General features: G+C 53.9%; 1 protein-coding gene across 2 annotated transcripts; it reads right to left on the bottom strand.

Moving 5' to 3' along the window:
• Positions 1-1,134: 1,134 nt before the first annotated feature.
• On the bottom strand, positions 1,135-14,648 carry KCNE1 (potassium voltage-gated channel subfamily E regulatory subunit 1). Of its 2 annotated transcripts, XM_086883923.1 has the most exons (3): positions 14,422-14,648; positions 9,101-9,179; positions 1,135-3,929 (listed from the first exon to the last, which is right to left on the bottom strand). In XM_086883923.1, exon 3 carries the CDS (start codon positions 3,889-3,891, stop codon positions 3,511-3,513), a length of 381 nt encoding a protein of 126 aa, XP_086740049.1. In that variant the 5' UTR covers positions 3,892-3,929; positions 9,101-9,179; positions 14,422-14,648; the 3' UTR covers positions 1,135-3,510. The 2 variants fall into 2 exon arrangements, with proteins under 2 accessions (XP_086740049.1, XP_023781999.1); XM_023926231.2 differs by lacking the exons at positions 9,101-9,179; positions 14,422-14,648 and adding an exon at positions 8,336-8,473.
• Between the last annotated feature and the right edge of the window lie 3,755 nt (positions 14,649-18,403).

Here is an 18,403-nt window from a genome sequence, read left to right as displayed (position 1 = left end):
TCTCTGAACAAGTTTCCAGGTTTAGCAGGTCTGACCCAGCCAGCTGCAAATAAAGATAGCACTGATAACTCCAAATGGCACAGGGGACTCGCTCTGGACTCTCTCAGCCCGTGGCTGGGAAGGATTTTCCAGCTGGACTCTTTAATCCCAGGGGTCTGAGCTCCCATCCCTGTAGCTCTGAAGATTTCTGCTGGTGAAATAAAAATCTGCCTGCTACAGGTGCAAGGTGTCCATGAGATAGGAAATAAGAGCTTGGAGCTCTCCAGGGTGGGGAGGGTGAAGGATGAGCCCTGGATCTCGGCACGGCAGAGCTGCCTCACATCAGCACTGATTGGTTTCCCTGGATGTACTTCCCTCACCTTTTCTTGCAGCTGGAATTGGGACCTGGCTGTCCCAAAGCTGGGCCTGGAGCGCTCCCACACCCCTGTGAGAGTGGATTTATTGTGGGCAGGTAGAGACAGGCTCTAAACCAGCAGGGTTAGATTGGAGATTGGGGCTGCTCTGGACACCCTGTGCCAGGGCCCTCACCCTGCCAGGGAACAATTCCTGCCCAAGATCCCATCAAATCCTACTCTGAAGCCATTCCCTGGCTCCTGGCCCTGCAGCCCTTGGCCCCAGTCCCTCTCCAGCTCTCCTGGAGCCCCTTCAGGCCCTGCAAGGGGCTCTGAGCTCTCCCTGCAGCTTCTCCTCTCCAGCTGAGCACCCCCAGCTCTCCCAGCCTGGCTCCAGAGCCCTCAGAGCATCTCCACGGCTCCCTCTGGACTCATTCCAACATTTCCATGTCCTTTTCTGTCCCCACTGTCGTTTCACGGAGCTGGAGGTGCCACAGAGCCCGGCCCAGGCTGCCCTGGGCAGGAGCAGCTGGGGAGGGAACCGTGCCCAGCACCGGAGCCAAACTCACCCTGGGAGCTGCAAGCCCCGGGAGCCAGCTCCAGGTGAGGAATTTGCTGCTGACATTTTGATTTTTGTGCAGATCTGGGTGCCCTGGGAGAGATCCCAGCACCTGCCTGGCCCTGGTTAATCGGGTGGAGAGAGGGGACGGGTGAGTGGGTGCCCGCTGGGGAGGATCTGCCCCCTTCCCTGAGCCTGTGGAACAGGTTGGGAGGAAAAAACAGCATCTGGGGCCACAAGCAGTGCCTGAAACTCTGATTTTATTGCTTTGTACACGTGAAAAAACCAGGGGGGAAGGAGAACTCCAAGGCTGGAAGGTGCAAGCCCACGGTGGGAATCCACAGGAGGCACCGAGGGGTGAGGGTGGCACAGCAGAGCTGAGCTATGAGACCCCCTCTCCTTTTTCATTTCAATTAAATAAAAGGATAGAGCTGCTAAAAGAAAACAAAAAAATGGGATACAATTAATGCTGAGAATCCCCCTCCTCACAAATAACCCCCCTGGAGGTATGGAAATAACATGATCCAAAATCCCTGAAAATTCAGAGAGCAGCAGGAGGGAGCCCTGGGCACGAGCTTCATTCAAAGGGTTTCACAGCATGGAAGGTTTTCATGTCATTAAATGTTTTCATGAATTAAAGTTTTGAATTCATTAAAGGGTTTAATGCCATTAAAGGCAATTTTTGGTGCAAGTTTAAGCCTGGCTCTGCAGCTCCTCTCCCAGGGCAAGCCCTAAACAGTGAGATCCCAAAAGAGCAGCTGAGAAATCAACATTTTTCCAAGCTGACCTTGGGTTTCCATTCCTCTAGAGGAAAAAGTGACTGGGATAATTAAGCTGCTGGAGATTTTCCAAGCTGCTCCAGACACCAAAAACGTGGATCTTGTCCTCAGCTTAATGGTAGGCACTATATAAATATCTTTTTAAAAAAAAAACAACCCAGCATTTTGAGTGTCCTGAGTGTTCTGGGAACACAAACACAGCTGGAATATTACTCAGATGAAAGTGCAGTGCTAAAGGAGTGCCTGGAAAAGGGCTCTGCTGGAATTGCTTCCCTATCCCAGCTCCCTTCCTCGCCTTCCCTTGGAAACAGCTGCTCTGCTCCTCTTTCCAGCCTTCCCCACTTCTCTTTCCTCTCCAGCAGCTAAAAATGGGATTTGTATCTGCAGAGCAGAACTAAAACCCCCACTCCTGTCCAGACTGGTGTTTCCTTCATCCCAAACCAGCTCCAAGCTGTTATTTTAAGGAACACGGTGTCCAGGGGAGATGGATTTCTCCTTTTGACAGGCAGGTTGGTGCCACAGCAGCTGAATTTGGCTGTCCTGTCCCTCCTGACACAACCTCTGAAGAAGGGAAGGGCAGGAAAACCTTCCTGCCATGGGTTTTGTGTTGGATCCTTGGGATAAATCCCTGGGAGCTGCAGGAGCTGCTCCTGGAATCTGAGCTAAGCACAGACATCACCTCCATGTGATTAAACAGCAGAAATTACAGAATTGTTCTTCTCACAGTGGGAATTCCCTTCCCAACCAGGGGCTGGAACTTGGGAATTGTGCAATAATTAATTGGGATTGAAACTTGGGAATGTTACCCACATTCATGGCAAGGACCTTGTGGGCTGCTCAGTCTTTGCTCGTGGATTTTGCTGCCAGGATCAAACCCCATCCATAGGAAGGAAATGAAATGGAGTGGTCCCAGCAAGAGCAGTCTGGGAGACCTGCTGGGAATCCAAATCATGGAATCAGTGAGGCTGAAAAAGCCCTCCAAGACCTTGGAGTCCAACCCAGCATTAACCCAAGTCCCCACATCCCACACCCATCACAGTCACTAAAATTCCCTCCAAAGTCTGTTCTTCCATGGAAATGTTCTTCAGGGAAAAAATGGGGAACTTTTCCTAATGTTTTATCACCAAGAGGGGCACGATTCTGAAGGAAATAGGTGAGCACAGCGTTGTACAATTTATAAAATCACTCTTCTAAGCTGGACAAAAATGCCAATGAAATCTTTCAGCTGCTTTTTCTTGGGAAAATTTGGTCTTTCTGGAAAATTATTGTCCAAGCCACGCTTGGCAATTAACATCCCTGCCCTGTGTTTGGTTCTAATTAGGTCCCAATTAGGTTCTAATTTCACACCAACACCACCAAGATCTGTCTTTGTATAGAATCAGAGAACGGTTTGGGTTGGAAGGGAGATAAAACTCGTCCCATTCCCATGGCAGGGACACCTCCCACTGTCCCAGGAGCTCCCAATGTCCAGCCTGGCCTTGGGCACTGCCAGGGATCCAGGGGCAGCCCCAGCTGCTCTGGCACCCTGTGCCAGGGCCTGCCCACCCTCATGGGGCAGGATTCATTCCCAAAATCCCATCTATGCCCTGGCAGCCTGAGGCCCTGGCTCGGGAGGTGAAGCTGATGAGTCCGTGACATTCCGTGCGGATCCCGCCTCACGGCGATCCCGAGGCGGCGCCGGTGCCGGGCTCTGGGGCAGCTCTGGGATATCCCAGATCCATCAGCTTCACCAGCACTGCTCCTTCAGCCTGGCCAAGGCTCTGAGCAGGGCCAGCAGCTCCCCTGGCCCGCAGCAGGCACCACTCACACCGTCCCCATGCCAATCCATTCCCCCATTTCCTCAGGAAGATTTCTCCTCGGGGATCTTCGTGCCCGGCTGCTCCACGGCCAGCTGGTTCTCCAGGACGCAGCAGAGCTTGTAATTCTCGATGATCTTGGCCTGGAAGTACTCCCTGTCCTTCTTGTGCCAGGTGTCGGTGGCGATGTAGGTGTTGTAGGGGTCGCGGGGCCCCTCGAGGCGCCGCGCCCGCAGGTTGGTCACCATCACCCCCACGGTGAAGAACCCGAAGAGCCCCAGCATCAGCAGCACGTAGATGATCTCCAGGTTGTCGCTGGTGCTCCTCACCTGCGAAGGGGCTGAGCTGTTGCTCTGTTCCAGGCAGTCCTGGAGCAGTTTGGAGAGGAGCAGGTTCAGGGCCGTGTTGTTGGACAGCACCAACATTTTGATTTTCTGTCCTTGGTACTTCTTCCTTCCTTTGGCTAGGATAAAAGGAAAGGATAAAAATCAGGTAAAGGTGGGATTTATTCTGTCTCCCTTTCCTGGTTCCCCTTCTCAGGGAGGGATTTACCTCAGAGAGCCTGGGCTGAGCCCATCCCCACCAACACCTTCAGAACACTCTTGGGTTTCACAGGAGGTGTGGAGCTGTCACAGACCCCACCCCAACCTCCCTGAGCCCCCCAGGCATGAGGAGTGTCCCAGGCTGAGGGAATCTCTGCTCCTGCCACAGGGACAGCAGCAGGGAGCGGCTGCAGCTGGCCCAGCAGGGATTTAGGTTGGCTTTTAGGGCAAGGCTCTTCTTTCCCCACAGGCTGCTGGCACTGCCCAGGCTCCCCAGGGAATGGGCACGGCCCCGAGGCTGCCAGAGCTCCAGGAGCATCCAGGGATGCCCAGGCTGGGCTTGTTGGGGGGTCTGGGCAGGGTGGGATTGATGATCCATGAGGATCCTTCCAGCTCAGGATATTCCATGATCCTGTGATCTCTCCCAGGCACAAGAGGCTGAAGGTTCCTTTTCCCTCTCCAATGCCACCTGTGAATCACTTAAAAAGAGGAATCCTGTCAGCACCACATTCCCAAATCCTCAGCAGCCAGGTAACATCAAATGATAAAATCATTTTGGGGTTGGAAGGGACCTCAAAGCTCATCTTGTTCCAGCCCTGCCATGGCAGGGACACCTCCCACTGTCCCAGGAGCTCCCAGTGTCCAGCCTGGCCTTGGGCACTGATCCAGGGGCAGCCCCAGCTCCCCAGTCTCCCAGGGAGGAAATTTTTCCTAATATCTGATCTAAACCTGTAATTTTTCAGTTTGAGGCCATTCCCTGGCTCCTGGCCCTGCAGCCCTTGGCAATTGTCTCTCTCCAGCTTTCCTGGGGCTCCTTCAGGCCCTGCAAGGCCACCCTGAGCTCAGCCCAAAGCTTCTCCTGGCCAGGCTGAACAATCCCAGCTCTCTCAGCCTTTCCCCATCCATGAGTGACAGCCCCAGCAGATCCCCTCATTTAAACGAGTCTGGAAGACACCAAAGTCCCTCTGCTTCATTCCCTGACCACCTGAATGGGGCATTGTCATTCAAGGTCACCTCTGGGGCAATCCTGTCCCCCCTGGGGTGGCTGCCAGGGCTTCCCACAGCTTTAATTCCACAGGAGCAGCTCAGCAAATCCTTCTCCAGAACACTCAGCTATTGTTGGCTGGGGATTTTGAAGAGGAAGTACATTAGAACCATTTCTAAATCCATCCAGGCTGAAAAGGAGCCCGGGGCAGGAGTGACACCTCTGGGAGGGGATGGTGGAGGCTCAGGGATGTTTTCCAGGAGCTCTGCGTGGGAGGGAGCTCGGCCTGGCACAGCCTCCAGCTGCTGGGAATGACCCTGCAGGAACAAGAGGTACCTGGAGGCTTCCTTGGATTTGTTTGTGCCTTGTTATGGCATAAAAGGTGCACAAGGAGCTGCTGAAACACAGGGACAGAGCCAGGACTCTGCTCTTGTGCCTCAGCTTCCCTCAGGAGAACATTTCCCTGGAGAATTCTGTGCCTGCAGGTGCTGCCACAGCCAAGGGAACACAACTGCTGTGGACATGGAGAGGGTCCCACACAGGACTTAATTGTTAATTAACAGCTCCTTGTGCTGATTGTCACTGTGAACCCTTTATGTGAGCACTCAGGAGTTTGAGTGAAACACAGAATTCATCACAGGCTGGTGAATTCTCATGGAATCATGGAATGGGTTGGGAAGGACGTTAAAGCTCATTCCATTCCAACACAAACCATGGCAGGGCCACCTCCCACTGTCCCAGGAGCTCCCAATGTCCAGCCTGGCCTTGGGCACTGCCAGGGATCCAGGGGCAGCCCCAGCTGCTCTGGCAATTCCATCCCAGCCCCTGCCCACCCTGCCAGGGAACAATTCCTGCCCAAGATCCCAAGATCCAGCCCTGCCCTCTGCCCCTGGCAGCCATTCCCTGGCTCCTGGCCCTGCAGCCCTTGTCCCCAGTCCCTCTCCAGCTCTCCTGGAGCCCCTTCAGGCCCTGCAAGGGGCTCTGAGCTCTCCCTGCAGCTTCTCCTCTCCAGGTAGGACATTCCCAGCTGTGCCAGCCTTTCCTGCCAGCAGAGCTGCTCCATCCCTCTGCTCATCCTGGAGCCTCCTCTGGGCTCTCTCCAGCTCCCAATGCTTGGGAACAAAATTCCTGTTGAGCTCCAAAGCCGAGCACCACAACTTTCAGGTGCATTCCAGGACAGAAATTTTCCCTCTTCCCTTTTAAACCCTGGTGGCACCAGCAGCCTCTGGCAGCGCCTGCTCCTCTGGAGCTGAGCTGAGATCAGCCCAGCTCAGACAGGGGAGGGAGGGCTGGGGCTTGAGGTGCCCACTGGGCTGGGTGCCCTCCTCTGGGAGCAGGATCCAGGCTCTGGGAGCAGGATCCAGGCTCAGGATCCAGGCTCAGGGAGAAGGATCCAGGCTCAGGAAGGAGGATCCAGGCTCTGGGAGCAGGATCCAGGCTCTGGGAGCAGGATCCAGGCTCAGGATCCAGGCTCAGGGAGGAGGATCCAGGCTCTGGGAGCAGGATCCAGGCTCAGGATCCAGGCTCAGGGAGGAGGATCCAGGCTCCTTTGGAGCAGTCAGAGCTGCTGTGCTGTGCCTTTGCTGGGAAGCAGCCGGGTGTAAGTCAGTCCTGCTGTTCCCAGTGCTGGCAGCAGCTCCATGAGGTGCCAGATCCAGCTGCAATTCCCTGTGTTTGGAGTCCAAAGTCAATCTGCAGCTCTGCTGTGACCCTCCCCATGGCCTCAGCACCCAAACAGGCACCACGAGCTCCCCTTGGCCTCTCTCCACACCCAGCTGGGATCAGACTTGGCAGCTCTGGCTCCTGGAATGGCTTTTACAGCTCTGGCACCCCATGGCTGCAGGGATTTGGGTGTTGAAGAGATCAGGGACTCATAAAATCCTGGAATCTCAGACTGGTTTGGGCTGGAGGGACCTCAAAGCCCACCCAGAGCCACCCCTGTCATGGCAGGGTCACCTCCTACTGTCCCAGGAGCTCCCAATGTCCAGCCTGGCCTGGGATGGAGCCCCAGGAGAGCTGGAGAGGGACTGGGGCCAAGGGCTGCAGGGCCAGGAGCCAGGGAATGGCTGCCAGGGGCAGAGGGCAGGGCTGGATCTTGGGATCTTGGGCAGGAATTGTTCCCTGGCAGGGTGGGCAGGGGCTGGGATGGAATTGCCAGAGCAGCTGGGGCTGCCCCTGGATCCCTGGCAGTGCCCAAGGCCAGGCTGGACATTGGGAGCACCTGGGACAGTGGGAGGTGTCCCTGCCATGGCTGGGGTGGCTCTGGGTGGGCTCTGAGGTCCTTCCCAGCCCAAACCATTCCATAATTTCATGAAAACTGACTCTTGACTGCCTTTATTTCCCTTCCCTGCTGAGGTTTCAGTGTGATATTTATCACACAAACCAAGGTAGATGTCAAATGACAGATTTTAACACCATTTCCTCAGCTCTCCCAAATCAGAGCACCTCAATTTTAATTTCCACCAAGCAAACATCTCCAACCCTCTCTCCTGTTGCTGCCAGAAGCATCAGCAGCCATCCCCAGAAACCCAGGCTGTCCAGAGGAACTCTCACCTTTAGAAAACACAGCTCTAGCACATCTTCCTGTGGTTTGCTGGCACAGAAATAAACCCTGTGCTACTCTCCGAGCAAAAAAATCAGCGCAGCACATCACCCACCTCCCAGATTTTCTGCCTTCCCAATGTTCTGGTGCTTCTCCAGAGCCATGAAGGATGCACTGACCTCCCTGGCTCGTTTCCCTGCCATTCCTTCAGGGCTGAGTAGGTCAGACACCGTTCTTCATTGCACAAGGCTGTGCAGTTTCCTCACTCCAGCTCCCGGGAGTTTTGCAACCCAGCAGCATGCAGGGCACCCCGAGCTGGGGCAGCAGCACATCCCTGGAGGAAGAGCTGCAAACACCTCCTGCAGCCCCCACCTGTCTGGGGCAAAGCTGGAGCCTCTCCCCACCTGGGCAGGGCCGTCCTTGGCTGCTCACCTGGGCAGGAGCTCGCTGGATCTAAAGAGCCCCTAAAGAGTGTCCTGTGTGCTGAATTCTCCCCAAAACCTCACTTTTCTCTGATCACAAGCCAGAAATTCCGTTTTGCTTGCACACAGAATATACATCCCACTATTCCCAAGTGGAAAATCCAGCAATCCTCCCTAAAAAATAAAACCTGATCCGAGGTTGATCCAGGGATGCCTTGGGATTGCTCCCAGCCCCAAGGAGCAAACACTGGCACGGCTGGAACAGCAAACAAACCCTGGCAGCAGCTCCTGCTCCTCCATCAGTTCAGCTCTGCTGGGCTCCTGGAGCTTCCCAGATTTCCTCCAGCCCCACTCCCATCCCAGAGCTCCCGGACAGACCTGGCGGCTCCAGCCGCTCCCGGGGAAGGAGGAGTGGGAAGATGCCAGCTCTGGGAAAGGCTCTGGATGATGGGTGTGGGGGGCTGAGCTGGCTCCTGGCTCCTGCAGGGCCACCAGCCCGGCTGCCACTGGCCCGGAGGAGAGAGGGAACAGGGAAACACCCGGGCTGGGAGGGAGGGAGGGAAGGAGGGAGGGCAGCGGGAGCCGTGCCCGGCTGCAGGTGCCCAGGTGGGAGGTGCTGAGGGGGCAGCGGAGCTCCTGGCATGGGAAATGCAGAGCCAGAGGCACAGCAGCACAGGAGAGAGGGGATTATGGAATTCCTGAGTGGGAAAGGACCCACAGGGATCATGGATCCAGCTCCTGGCCCTGCCCAGACCCCCCAACAAGCCCAGCCTGGGCATCCCTGGATGCTCCTGGAGCTCTGGCAGCCTCGGGGCCGTGCCCATTCCCTGGGGAGCCTGGGCAGTGCCAGCAGCCTGTGGGGAAAGAAGAGCCTTGCCCTAAGAGCCAACCTAAATCCCTGCTGGGCCAGCTGCAGCCCCTGCAGAGCTGAGCTCAGGCTCCTCTGGCCCAGGGAGGTGCTGGATGTTGGGACATTCCCGGCGATGCTGCCCCGAGCTCCAGCCTGCAGGGACAGGGAACATTTTGGGGTGTGAGGAGGAAGGGGAGGTCATTTCAGGGCTCCCCTCAAACACCTCACCTGATGGGAGCCCTGGCTCTCTCCAGCCACCACCAAAACATCAAAAACCCCTCCCAAAATCTCACCCTCTGCTTTCCAGGGGAGGAAGAAGCGTCTGTGGTTACCAGAGAGCCAGAGGGGGAGTCATGGATGGCCACCTGGAAGCTACAAAATGAATTTATCAGATTTGAAAGATGCATTTGAGGATGCTGCTGGTGTGGGGTCATCTCAGCATTCCTGGGGGGCAGAACACATCCATCCCATGGGCCCTGGCAGGGACAGTGGCCTCCGGGATGGGATGGGATCCATGGGACGGGATGGGATGGGATGGGATGGGATGGGATGGGATGGGATGGGATGGGATGACCTCACCTGACACTCTTTGCCAGCTGCTGTTGCCTGGGCAGCAGCTGGAGAGAGAAATTGAGGTGGTGATTGAGGCATTTAAAGAAATGGATGAAAACACCTCAGCATTTCCTTGCTGCTCACTTTTCCAGAGCTTTATTCCATTTCTCCTCAGGGTGAGGATGCAGCCCCTGCTTTCCTTGCCTGAGCTGTTGCTGCCTCTAAGTGAAGGAGCAAATTGTGGGAATAATTTCTCAGAGTGGCCCAAATCTCTGTTGAAATCTGGTTTTCTGCTGGCCCAGCCCCTGCCTGCTCAGTTTCTCCCCTCCAGGGCAGCCCAATTCCGTTTTCCTTTGCCCCTGGGAAGCCTGGAGCAGGATCTGATCTTCTCATTTTCACATCCCCCAGGGAATTCCCCTTTGAGATGTTTTAGGTGAATTTTTGAGATGTTTTAGGTGAATTTTAAGGCCTGGCACAGGCTTGGAGGTGCCAAGGAAGAGGGAGAAGCTGAAGGCCAGCAGTTTGAGGACCAAAATCCTGGAATATGAAGAAATGCTGTCCCTGAGTGTGTGAACTCAGCCAGGTGGCTGAAGGGTGTCCCAGAGGGGAGCCCAGCACTGCAGCACCACCAGGAAAAGCTGCTGGAAGGATGGGCCAGGCTGATCAGGGAAATTGCACTTCTGGATAAATCAGTTGGATGAAATAAATGGATTAAACCAGAAATGCAGAAGGCTCAGAAATGGAGTTAGGGCAGCAAAGGATCATCTGGGATGGGCACAGTGCACTGGATCCAGGAGAGATCCAGACTGGGATGAGGGAGGAGGAGGAAGAGGAGGAGGATGTGGGTGGTCAGTGACAGCAGAGTCAGGCCCTGCTTCCTCCTCACAGGAGAAATCTGGGACAAAACCAGATCCTGTCACATCCTGGCCCAGCCTCCCTCTTCCCTGAGTGGCTGGGAAGGGGCTTTGGGGTGGGAGAGGGCACCTGGAGCCATTCCTGGTCCCCTTGTGCAGGGCCCTCGTGTCCCTTCCACCCCAAAGGGAGCGGGGAGCTCCCCGAGCTGCCGGGGCAGAGGAACAATTCCTGGGACCCAGCTGCACTGCTGGGCACAGCTCTGGAATTCCCAGCCCAGGGAGCAGCTGGAGCTGCTGGAGAGAGCCCAGAGGAGGCTCCAGGATGAGCAGAGGGATGGAGCAGCTCTGCTGGCAGCAAAGGCTGGCCCAGCTGCCATTGTTCAGCCTGGCCAGGAGAAGGATCAGGGACACCTTCAAGCCCTTGCAGTACCTAAAGGGGATAAGGAAAAGAAAGAGAGAGGGACTTTTAAAGTGGGCAGAGAGTGACAGGACAAGGGGAATGCTTTTAAACTTCCAGAGGGCAGGGCTGGATGGGATCTTGGGCAGGAATTGTTCCCTGGCAGGGTGGGCAGGGGCTGGGATGGAATTGCCAGAGCAGCTGGGGCTGCCCCTGGATCCCTGGCAGTGCCCAAGGCCAGGCTGGACACTGGGAGCAGCTGGGACAGTGGGAGGTGGCCCTGCCATGGGAATGGGATGAGCTTTAATGTCCCTTCCATTTTGGGCCATTTTAGGATAAATTCTGTGAGATCTCCAGGTCTGTGTGGGCCCCACTCCCCTCCCAGTCCCACCAGTCACTCCCAGCCTGGACAAGGTTTTGTCTCCTTTAGAGCAGATCCACTCTTCCAGAAATAAATCTGTAACTTCTATTTGACTTTGGGGGGACTTGAGAGCACCTGTGACAGGAAGATATTAAATTATTATTTAATATATTTTTAAAGAGCTCCAGCTCCATGTAGGAATTCTCTTTGCCCTCCTGGATCTGTCAGTAGCCAGAGATTTCATTTCCCCAGGTCAATGATGAGCTGTGGAGTGATGGGATCCCTCAGGAAGTTTTCTCTGGAAGGTGACAAAGGACATTTCACAGCACAATGAAAATGCATTCCTGGAAGCCTCTTGGTTTTAAATTGGCCTCATTTTTGTCTCGAGGAAAGAAATACTGAAATAAGGATGGGGAGCAGAAAATACACTTTATTCTTCCAATGAATTTTCCCCTTTTCCTTGGAAAAGCTGCTGCTGTGGCTCATGGCCAGAAATAGATGAGGTTTCTGTCCAGATCTTTATCTGTGGCATGGTAACCCCTGAAAATCAGGGGGAAGGACCAGAGTTGTACAAACCCTCACTGGCAGAGTTCTCTGGGCTCCTGAGCAAGAGGGAGGGAGAAATAATTCAGAATTCATTCAAGAATTCAGAAATAATTTGGTCTCTGGCCCCAGAGTGCCCCGAGCTGGGCTCAGCTCCTGGCAGGACCCAGGCCAAGGGGACAGGAGGTGACCAGGCCCTTCTCCAGCTCCATCCCCCATCCCAAGCATGTCCCCCCATCCAAGAGCTCTCCTGCCAAAGGGCTTGGCCAGTCCCTTTGGGATGGGACCTCCAGTTCAGCCCAAACCCTGGAGAAATAATGTTGGAGTGAGGTTTTCCAAGTCACCCTACGAAGGATGTGCTTCCAGGAAACCCCTGGCCGAGAGCGGGATGTTAATTCACCTATTAATACATTATTGGGCATTAATAGAAGCCCAAAGCCCTAAACACAAGGGTTTGGAGCACCTGGTCCCCTCCATCTGCACAATCTCTGCCAGGATCCAGGGATGCAGCAAAGGCACTGGAGCTGTGGGAATCTCTGCACTGGGAAAAGTGGCAGGGCTCTGCAGCCTGCCACTGAAATGCAATTTAGACTGCATAAAAAAACCCCAGTGTTAAATGAAAAATGTGCTGACAGCTGGAAGGGGCTGGATGGGGAGGCTTCCAACCCCCAGAGCGGGGTTAAATGGAATTAATTCCCTTCCTGCAGAGGAATTGGGAGCTCTCAGCTGAGGCACAGGGACTGCAGGGTTTATTTTGGTGAGGATGATTCAGATGGGTCATCACCCATCACCACTCACGGCTTTAATGACCAGACAGAGGAAATTTGGTTTAGTGCTGGCCCAAGTTGGAGTTTATTGTTCCCAGGGCTCCTGGGAAGGTTCTTCCCCTGAGCTACAAACTCATCTCCACTCCTGACTGAGGCTCAGGGTGCCCAGAGCAGCTGGGGCTGCCCCTGGATCCCTGGCAGTGCCCAAGGCCAGGCTGGACATTGGGAGCTCCTGGGACAGTGGGAGGTGTCCCTGCCATGGCTGGGGTGGCTCTGGGTGGGCTCTGAGGTCCCTCCCAACAAAAACCAGTTTGGGATTCTGGGATCCTCTGAGAGAAAGTTGGGGTTATCAGTTTCCCCAGGCTGAGCAGAATCCTGTGGGATCAAGGCAGAGGAGGAAGGTGAGACTCTGGATCCCAAGTTCAAACAAGTTTCCCAGGAGCACACAGAATCCAGAATGGTTTGTGATGGAAGGGACCTTAAAGATCATTTCATCCCAGCCCTGCCATGGCAGGGACACCTCCCACTATCCCCAATGTCCAGCCTGGCCTCAAATCACCACATCACTGGAGGTTGGTTCATCCTCCCAGCATTTAAAGCATCGAAAACCTGACCTCCTTGATCTCCTTCAACAGGGTGATCCTTCAGCAAAAATATCATTGAACCTTTGGCTTTTCCTCCACAGAATCCAACCACCTCAGAGGGCATTTTATGCCCTCACTTTTATCAGCAGGATCCCTGGTGCTGGAAAAGCCCTCCCAGCCCAGGGAGTCCCAGCTGTGCCCGATGCCCACCTTGTCCCCAGCCCAGAGCCCTGAGTGCCACGTCCAGCCCTTCCTTGGGCACCTGCAGGGATGGGCACTGCAAAGCTCCCTGGGCAGCCCCTGCCAAGGCCTGGGCTCCTTTTCCATGGGGAAAGATCTCCCAGCACGCTGAGAGCAGAGATGTTTTATGCTCAGAAACCAATTTTCATGGTGGCATTGTCAGTAGAATGAAAGATCAAAGATGCTCCAGTGGTGCAGGGAAAAGGATCTGTCCAAACATCCTCTCCAAGCTCCCAGGAATTTGCACCAAATCGCTGGGGAATGTCCTCCATGCACAAGGAAGGACCTCAAAAACACCCTCAGTTCAGGAAAAGGGACAAATCACAGGGCCAGGGCCACTGTCAGACCTGAGAAGCAAAGCTGAGAAAAGCCTTTCTGTTAATTGAGCTGAAGCTTTCTGCCCACAGCACCCACAGCACGAGCCCCAGCCTTGCCTCCCTTATCAAGGAAGTGTTTCAGAGGCAGCAGCAGCCCTGAGTAATTTCTTTATCTCATTTCCTCTTCTTTACAAGTGCCTGTGTTATGGTGTGAGGCCCAGATAAGCTTTTCTCTCCAGGCAGCCCCGTGTCTTCCTGCTGGGCTGGTTTTCCCCTGAGCACACACCAGATGGGAGCAGCACCAGCTGATTCCCACCTTTCCCAAACCTCTCATTCCCACCCTTCCCAAAACTCTGGAGTCTCTGTTCCTGCTCCACTGATTCCCAGTGGGGTGAGAGGGCTGGGAGTGCCCCTGGATGTGCAGCTACACCCCTGCAGCCTTCACTGGAGAACTGGTGTGGATTTGTTCCATCCTGAGCTGCTCATCCCTCCTCACCCCAGTTTTCCATGGATTTAACCATGTCAGGAGGAGCAAATTCATTCCAAGCGCGGTGTAAGTGAAGTCAAACCTCATTTGTGGTCTTCAGGCAGAGCCAGAACTTTTGGAATTGATCCCAAAACACCTTCCTGAGCAGGAACAGAGCAGGCAGGAATCAGGAATGGGTTGGGTTGGGTTGGGTTGGGTTGGGTTGGGTTGGGTTGGGTTGGGATGGGTTGGGAGGGACCTTAAGGATCATCCAATTCCATGGGCAGGGATTTCCACTGTCTCAGGTTGTTCCTGGCCTTGGACACTTCCAGGGATGAGCCAGCCCAGTTCCTCCTGGACTTCTGGAAGGTGTCCACCATGGCAGGGGTGGCACTGGATGGGCTGGAAGGTCCCTCCCATCCCAGTCCACCCTGGGATTCCACAGCCATTCCCTGGTTTGCCCATGGGACAAACACAGTGCTTGTGTTTCCTCTCTGAGCTTATGCAAATCCAGTCAGCACTGAAATCCTTACCTGGGGCTGAGGAGGAGAACACCGAGTCCCTTCTCCAGGAAAATCCTTCTCTTCCTTCTCTTCCTTCTCTTCCTTCTCTTCCTTCTCTTCCTTCTCTTCCTTATCTTCCTTCTCTCACTTCCTCTCCCTTCTTTCCCTTCTCCAGGCAAATCCTTCTCTCCCTTCTCTCCCTGCTCTCCCTTCTCTCCAGGTCAGTGCCGTGCGCTCTCTGGAGCTTCACAGGATCCCTGAGGTTGGAGAAGATCCCCAGTTCTGAGCCCAGCACTGCCCAAAGGCTGCTCCTCCCCAGCTGCTGCTCGACTGAAAGCTCTCAGAGCTGGGGTGTGCGAGGCTTGGAGGAAGTGCTGGTGACAATGAATTGATTTTGGAGTGATCATCTGCCCTGGGTGGCTGAGGAAGGGCAGAGACAGAGCTCCCCAAAGTGCCCGAGGCTGCAGCTGCCCCTGATGACATCCTGGAACTGCTCAAAGGGAACTTTTTTAGCTTAAAGCTCATCCCATCCCAGCCCTGCCATGGCAGGGACACCTTCCACTGGCCCAGGTGCTCCCAGCCCCATCCAGCCTGGCCTGGGACACTTCCAAGGATGGGGAAACCACAACTTTCCTAAGCTCTCTGAACTTCAGAGCTCCTTCCTTCTCCTGAGCTTCCTGCTGCACTTTGCATGACTGATAAATGTGTTTTCCTTTCTTTCTTTTATGTCTGAAGAGAAGAAAAAGGCCATTAGAGAGAGGGGCTGGGCTTTAGGGCTCTACTGGAAATGCTGGGGATCATCAGAGCTCCAAGGGGAACTTACAGAAGCTTTCCAGGACCTGAAGGGGCTTCAGGAAGGCTGGAGAGGGACTTTTCACAAGATGGAGGGGCAGGACAAGCAGGAATTCGATATTAGGGAGGAATTGTTCCCTGGCAGGGTGGGCAGGGGCTGGGATGGAATTGCCAGAGCAGCTGGGGCTGCCCCTGGATCCCTGGCAGTGCCCAAGGCCAGGCTGGACATTGGGAGCAGCTGGGACAGTGGGAGGTGTCCCTGCCATGGCTGGGGGGGCTCTGGAGGGGCTCTGAGGTCCCTTCCCAACCCAACCCAGTCTGGGATTCCATGGGAATTCCTCTGGAGTGCCCACACATGGCTGCTGTGGATGGACAGGACCAGGCACTGCCCCCAAAGTCCTTCCCACCACATTCCCCAGCCCAGAACCTCACCCAGGTCCTGCTCTGCCCCTGCCCTTCTCAGGTGCACTTTTTTTCCACACAGGGACTTTCTCCTCTCATCCCCCATATTTTCCTCACTTCAGGAATTTCTTTTCCTCCTGGGCAAACAAGTTTTTTTGAATTCCCTCCCACTCAAAACAATAGGGCAGGCAGAGAGTGAAACTGTCCCCTCCTTAACTCCGGCTGCCACACATTCCTCCTGCTTTCAGTGAGGGACTAAACTCAGGATTCTCCTTCTTCCCTGGCCAGCAGAAAAGGCTGAATCCTCTTCTGGATCTCAGTCAGGACTGAAAAAGCTGCTGGTGTTGCCCATCCTCTGTTTGTTGCCTGAGTCACAGACCAGGGATTACACCAGCACAAGCAAGGGATGAGTTGACCTTAATCACAATGTCTGTAAACGAGCTGTGCTTCATTAATGAGATGTTTTAATGAACTACTCTGGTTCCCTCCTTCTAAAAATTCCCAAACCTCTGCTGCCTCATGATTGAAAAGGAAACATCCTCAGAAAACCGGGTGCAGGTAAAGGAAAAGCTGAGGGTGAGAACAGCTTCAGATCCACACAAAGACACTTTGGAAGATCCAAACCGACCATGGGAGAGCGGCTCTTTCATGGAAATCCCAAACTGCTACAAAACCTGTTGGATTCTGCAGAATCCCAGGATCCCTGGTGCTGGAAAAGCCCTCGCAGCCCAGGGAGTCCCAGCTGTGCCCGATGCCCACCTTGTCCCCAGCCCAGAGCCCTGAGTGCCACGTCCAGCCCTTCCTTGGGCACCTGCAGGGATGGGCACTGCAAAGCTCCCTGGGCAGCCCCTGCCAAGGCCTGAGCTCCCTTTCCATGGGCAAATTCCTGCTGCTGCCCACCCTGAGAGTAGTTTTGGATTAGAAATTGGGAAGGAATCCTGCCTGTGAAGGTGGAGAGGCCCTGGCACAGAACAGCTGTGGCTGCCCCATCCTTGGGAGTGTTCAGTCCCAGCTTGGATGGGGCTTGGAGCAGCCTGGGACAGTGGAAGGGGTCCTTGCCCATGGCAGGGGTGGAATTGGATGATCCTTAAGACTCAGCCATTCCATAACTCTGTGATTACTCCATTCCTAATGCCATGACTAAAGAATTTACTAATTTTAAGCCTCCTCTGTTTGTTTCACCCAAGGAAATGGAAAAAGCGAATTCCTGTTGATCCACCCCTCAGCCAGATATAGCACATTATTCCTTTTGTTTGGAAAGTTTCGTTTCCAAACACCATCCATTAATCAAAACCCATGAATGGAACTCTTTTACCATCCAAATATTTTCCAGCAGATCTCACCAAGGGGATGTTTTTTATCCTGCTGTTATGACCAGCTCCATTCCCATCAAAAAGCTCAGCATGGCACCACCTTTTATCCCAAAATAAGTGGGATTCTTGTCCATTTAGGAGTTTTAACCACCTGTGACCATCACTGGGAATGATGAAGGGATGGGAGGAGGGGGAACACTTTAATCCTTTGCCTGGATGCTGGGGTTTGGTTGGAATTCTCCTCCACTCAGCTCTGTCCTAGCAAAGCTGAGCTTTATCATCTCCAGTGCTTCCCATCCTTTATTAAATGTAATGAACTTTCTGATGGCAAATTAATTCAAGGTGTTGACAGCCATGATTTAATTGTGGGGGATGAGGGAACCTCTTGAGAAGAGTCAAAGAGAGGTGTCCCTCAAAGTGAAGCTTTCTAGGGCAAAGCAGAGGCTGGGAAAGGAAACCTTTGTTTGCTCTACTGCACTTGAAGTTCAAAATCAACCCCTGATTTTTCCATGTGATGGAAAAACATTCCATGGGATTTTATTATTTTTGATTCTCACCCAAAAATTCACGTACACAATTAGATCTAATGGTTTGGTGTGAGAGGGACCTTAAATCCCATCCCTGCTATGGGCAGGGACGCCTTCCACTCTCCCAGGTTGTTCCAAACCCTGTCCCAGTCCAGCCTTGCAGAGGTTTCCATGATCTGGATGTTGCTCATCACACCTGTCAATAAACCAGGACACAAACCTGCTTCAAATACCAAGAAACAAACCTGAAATAATCAAGGTATCAACACTTCTGCTTAATTAAAGCTGCAACATCCAATTTCTCCAGTGGGTTTGGATCACCGAATGGGTTGGGCTGGGTTTGGGGTTGGCTTTTTTTTTAAAAAAAAATTGAGATCAACAATAAATTACCTGCAAATGTGGATTTACAGGGTCAGAGAACCATCAGGGACACTTCCAAGAATGGGGAAAACACAACTTTTCTAAGCTCTCTGAACTTCAGAGCTCCTTCCTTCTCCTGAGCTTTCTGCTGCACTTTGCATGACTGATAAATGTGTTTCCCTCTCTTTCTTTTATGTCTGAAGAAAAGAAAAAGGACATTAGAGGGAGGGGCTGGGGAGACCTTCAAAATCAGCCAGCACCACCAGCATCACCCCAAGGGCCACATCCCAACTCCTGAACACTTCCAGAGAAAGAGACTCCACCCTGGGCAGCTCATTCCAAGGCCTGACCACTCTTCCTAGGAAAAATATCCTGTAAATGCAATCTGCACCTCTGTGAGCTCCCAATTCCACTCTGGAGAGCACAGATCGAGTCTGTGGTGGCTGGGCCAGGCCTCCAGCAGCCACCCCTGGCCAGGTGTGTCACCCCAAGGCTGGTTTTCCTTTCAGGGTGTGCCAGGACTCGCCTCCATGCCCCAAACAGCCACTGGCCAAAAGAGCAAATGCACTGAGGGCAAAGGCAGGGCAAATCATTGGGGAGTTTTCTGCAGTTCAAAAG

The sequence above is a fragment of the Cyanistes caeruleus genome, chromosome 3 (genome assembly GCF_971803275.1).
Source record: "Cyanistes caeruleus chromosome 3, bCyaCae1.hap1.1, whole genome shotgun sequence".
Classification (NCBI taxonomy): Eukaryota; Metazoa; Chordata; class Aves; order Passeriformes; family Paridae; genus Cyanistes; species Cyanistes caeruleus.
Note: the sequence above shows the minus strand (reverse complement) of the source record. Positions and strands in the feature narration are given on the sequence as shown.